The sequence below is a fragment of the Gavialis gangeticus genome, unplaced genomic scaffold (assembly GCF_001723915.1).
Source record: "Gavialis gangeticus isolate Ggan-Ray unplaced genomic scaffold, GavGan_comp1, whole genome shotgun sequence".
In the NCBI taxonomy this organism is placed as follows: domain Eukaryota; kingdom Metazoa; phylum Chordata; order Crocodylia; family Gavialidae; genus Gavialis; species Gavialis gangeticus.
The window spans coordinates 179247-184062 of record NW_017729000.1 but is presented as its reverse complement, the minus strand read 5'-3'; the positions used below and the strand labels follow the sequence as shown (position 1 = coordinate 184062).

The 4816-nt window shown below is 54.4% G+C and overlaps 1 protein-coding gene across 1 annotated transcript; it reads left to right on the top strand.

The window, feature by feature from the left end:
* Window positions 1-66: 66 nt before the first annotated feature.
* FAM53C (family with sequence similarity 53 member C) lies at window positions 67-4701 on the top strand. Its single transcript, XM_019505932.1, has 3 exons — window positions 67-816; window positions 1650-1707; window positions 3914-4701. The coding sequence occupies exons 1-3, from the start codon at window positions 805-807 to the stop codon at window positions 4699-4701; spliced, it is 858 nt and encodes a 285-aa protein (XP_019361477.1). The 5' UTR covers window positions 67-804.
* The last annotated feature ends 115 nt before the right edge of the window (window positions 4702-4816 follow it).

The following is a 4816-nucleotide window of genomic DNA, read 5'->3' as shown; positions in this document are numbered from 1 at the left end:
GGAGGGCAAATTTCAATGAGCTAAGGAGGATAGTTGGGGAAGCACTGAGGTCCAGGAGGGGAGGATGAGGAGCCTGCTGGCTCAGTTGATGGCTAGGCTTAGGGCTGGAGGAGAAAGGTTGGAACAGCTGTTGCAATGTTATAGGGTGATGCGTGACTGTATAGCCAGCTCCTGGTCCAGACCATTGGTCTCATCAGTGCAGTGATAAGTGCCACAGATCCATGCATGCATCCAGCATCTGAAAACCATCCAAAACATTTTTCCCTTTCCCTGTTGCTGTGCTGCCCTATGCCCAAGACAACATGGAGAGTGAATGAGAAAAGAAAGCAACAACTGGTAAACGGCTATCAGATGGCAAACTGAAGTGAATTGCTGAGTTGTTAGGATCGGGAACGTTACCTGTAGCCAGATGAGGGGAAGGTTCTGGCAGAGAAGCCATGGGGTGTTTGAAGTGGGCCAGGTGGTTATGACCCTCCTAGGTGTTTGTGAGCCCTGGAGTGAAAGCTGAGATTGTACATAAAGCAATGGATTAAGCCTGCATCTGCCAGAGAGGTGACTTGCCCTGACAAGAAGGTGAGTGTGCATTTCAGACTGTCGCTGCCTTTTTGGGGACGTTAGTAATTTAAGTGTTGGGTGCTGCTAGATAAGGTGCACACTGACCATGCCCCCCACCCCTTGCTGTTCTAGGCTACACAGGTTTGTATCCTGCCCCCATCCTTGTAGTCTGAGTGCTTTCCAGTCTTGCTTCATGTGGTCTAATGGACATCTGTCAGCTGGTTTGTTTCCACTGGTCCTTGTTTCAGGATGTACGGAGAAGTAAGTTGCAGGGGAGGAGTTTGGGAGGGTTTGCTGGGTTTGTTTCAAAGGGCCATGCAGCTCTGCAGAGAAGACGCATCAGAGAGGGGCTCCTGGCATTTGGAGTGTGGTTGGCAGAGTTTCTGATACTGAAGTCTTCATGTGGTTGTCCTGGTTTATTTCTGTATGCCAGTGATGTATGGCTATGAGGGCTCTCCCTTAAAGACCTTCCAGTTGAGTAAGGGAGCAGGACGAGCTGCAGCATAAAGCAAGTTCAGCTTGGAGATGTTGCTCCTGTACATTTCCTTTTGCTCACCTCTGCAGTTCTCTGAAGGACGGAGAAGGGATTTTCGATTTGCAGAATACACAGGCATGACACATCAGGTCAGGGAGGGCCCTTGCAGGGGACCACATGAATATGGCTTGGGGTGACAGGGGCTTTGTCATGTGGTTTGTGGAGAACTGAAGGAGAAATGACCAGAGATGGGAGAAGCAGTAGGGAAAGTTGCAAGTGGCATGGTGACAACATTTTATCATCCAAGGGGGAGCAAGATGAGCTAATTCCTTGAGCAGGGGCTGGGGATTTTCTCACTGAGTAAGGGGTTTGTTGGGATGTTGACAACCTGAGCCAGGAGCCCGTTGTGGGTCTAGAGTTCCAGGGAGCACTTTGGGCGCCTGCTGGAATCTAGTCTCTGTTGCCGCAGGTGGCTGTGGCTAAGATTCATAGCAGGGTCTCTAATCTGTTTAGTGCTTCCAGACCTGATGGTGAAACTCGTCTTTGCTTCTAGCTGGGGGGATGCTGAGAGGTTCTTGTTCCTTCCTGCGGTATGGTGACTGTGTGTTTTCCTCCGTAGCCGTGGCCTGACCAGGCAGACGTCACCCGCTGTGGCAGTCCTTCCTTGCTCATGTCTGGTAAGACCACCTAGCTGCATTTCACCTGTTGTGCCCACATCATGCTTTTTTTTCTGCCTCCACCCATTTGTGTTACGAGATGTTTTTGTCTGTGCATCTCCTTGCCAAAAGCATTTATCAATCAGAGATGGGGCTGAGGGGGGGCACCCCAGCGAACGTGCCGTTCCAAAGGAACAGCTGTTTTCCACAACCAGACCTTCCCCTGCCAGGTGTGCAGCTTAATACTGTACCATCTGGGACCCGAGCCTGAAACCAGCTCCTTGTTCCAGAAAAGCAGTGAATAAATCTGATTTTTAAACCACTGCATCCCTATTGTCTCTGGTATCAAAAGCACAGAAGAAATCAGTTCAAAATTAGAGTAATAAAATAGAATCTTCTTAATATTGCCCCTTTCTGACCAGGTCTTTCTGAAAACTTTGTGCAAGTGTCCTTTGTAGCATCAAATGGCAGCAGAATTGCTGCTTGTGTGCGAAAGTGCTTGCAATCTGCTACATGCTGTCTGTGCATAGGAAAACACAGTTGCTAGAATGCAGGCTAGGACTAGGAGCGGATGCAAGACGAGAGATGAGATACAGACGATGAAGGGCCTTTCAAGACCTTCGCTGTGATGAATCTCTCTCCTACTAACACAGAGCATCTTGGCTCCTCGGCAGCTTTCAGAGCTGCTGTCCACATAAGAGCATTCCTTGTTGTGCAGGGAACTTTCCCAGAGGGAGGAGTGCTTCCTTGACACCGAGCTTCCTGTTTCCCTAATGTAGCAGCCTCCAGGTCTTAGTTTTGGAGCTGGTTCTTGGCTGGAATCAGTTCTCTTCTAGGTGCTTGTGACATCACTGACCATGAGACAGGACAATTTTCCATCCCAGGAGACATGTGATCAGCTAAATTCTGCCTTGGCCATGCAAGGTTGGACCTTTGTAACTGGTGACCTGGATGTCCCCATCCCCTGGTGATCCCCATCTCCTCTTCAGTCTCCAGCAGTGCTTTGTTGCATGGAGTGGCTCATATCAGATGTTCCTCCAAAGAGTGTGAAAGCCCCTTCCTCTCCAGGAAGCCCAGGGCTCAGATTTCCTGCCACCATCCCAATCTGTTCTCTGTTGCACAACCAGCCTGCCTGCCTGCCTCAGTATGTTTCTATTTTGCCATTCTGTGGCATCAAACTCATTCTGTTGTTTCTGGCATTAAAAACAACATCTGCTTGTTGTGCAGTTGGGCCAATTGCTGTGGGCCAGCTCATCAGGGAGACTGTCAACACCCCCACAGCAACCTCTCTCTCCTGCCCCATAAAATGTGAATTATATTCACTTAACTCAGCTACAACCAGTCATTTGGGAGTTTAGTGACGGAGGCATTCAGCCAAGACCTTCCACAGTTGAGCAAGGTACTGGGAAGCAGGCTCCTGTCCAAGCAGCAGTGTTGCCCCTTCAGGGCCTGTCTGCAGAAGCAGGACTATGGCACTTCAGTGGTGGTTGTAGGATTTGAGCGCTTCCATTGCTCAGTTCCTCAAGTGTACAGTTTGTGGAAGAGGCGGGCAGATCTCCATGTGGACCGCTTTTCCTGCAGTCACCCCCTTGCCCACTTCAGAGAGGCTTGGTACATCTGTGCTCTCCTTCAAGGCATCAGTACCAGGGGTGAAGCTTCCCAGTCTCTGTGCTTGCCAACCACTGGGTGTCTGCCCTCTTTCTAGCCCAGCTGGAGGGAAGATGCCCCTTGTGCTGGGACACGCCGGGAAGCAAATTTAATGAACTAACATCTCTTGGGGGCATCACGCAGCGGCAGTGCTGGGGGCAGACGAGGCACGCTGGTCCTGTTTCATAGTTTCTTGGGTTGGAAGGGACCTGAGCAGATCATCAAGTCCGACCCCCTGCCATGGCAGGAAAGAGTACTGGGGTCAAACGACCCCAGCAAGGTGTTCATCTAGCCAAGTTGTTCCTCTACCCTAGTTTTAGGGTAGCGAGAACCCCAGGTGCCAAATCCAGGGAGTTGTCATAAAGCCCCACAGCCAGGAGGGCCTCCTTTGGTGCTGGGTACCCAGACAGGGGATGCATGGGAGAGAGGCAGGTGGTTGCTGGGATGTGGTGGCCCTGGACAGGGCAGTGCTGGTGCTGATCTCTCATCCAGGACTGCAGGACAAGAATGAGGCCATGGCTGCCTGGGGGGTGAGACAGGCAGACTGATAAACTGTTCCCTCCTCTGGCATCTCTTGCAGAAAGGGCTTCCTGGAGGGACCGGCTCCTCTGTCCTCGAATCCACCTTCAGGACAACGTAAGCTTTGGCAACCACCACCCCAGCCAGGGCCTGCCGCCTCGTTGCCAAAGCAGCTGCCCACCGGGCAGCCCTTTATCCCCAACGCTGGCCACAGACCCGTGCACCTTGGAGAAGGCTTCAGTGCCCCCTTCCAAGCGGCACTGCCGCTCACTCTCGGTTCCTGAGGATCTCTCCCACTGGCAGCCCCGCTGGAGGCCACTCGGCTCCAAAGTGTGGACTGCTGTGAAGCAGCGAGGCAGTGGCAGAGGGGAGGCGCTGGAAGAGCCGTGCCGCAGGCAGCCCCCTGGAGCCTGCAGTCTCAGGCTTGACCAAGCCCCCTCTAGCCCTCCCCAGCGTGTCCAAGGCGGTGGTGGCCACAGCCCCCCCTTCTTCAGCTTGGCCCTGTCCCGGGAGTCCCCAGTTGGCACTGCTTGGGAGAGCGGAGAAGCCTTGCAGTCCTTCTCCCTGCAACGGCGCTTCTCCTTGTCGCCCCGGAGCTCTGCCTGCTCCACACCCGAGCCGCTCCCGCACCAGTGCAGCCTCCCGCGCAGCCGCTCGCAGCCCTGCGACCTGGACGCCAAGAAGAGCGGCCTCAAGCGGCGCCACGATGAGCACATGAGCTGGCACCGGCCCTCGCTCGACTTTGACAAGATGAACCAGGTAGAGGAGGGCAGGTGCTGGGGCCGGGCTCCGAGCATCGGGGAAGGGCGGCCCAGCCCAGCAGGGCCGGGCCGGAGCTGCTGGGACTGAGGGGCCGGGAGGGAGCAGGCCCCTGCGCCCGCCGCCGAGCTCCCTCTCTGCTGCCGAGGCGGCGGGCGGGGAAGGCCGCGGGCGCCGGCAGCTGCGGCCCGTGCGAGGCGGCCAG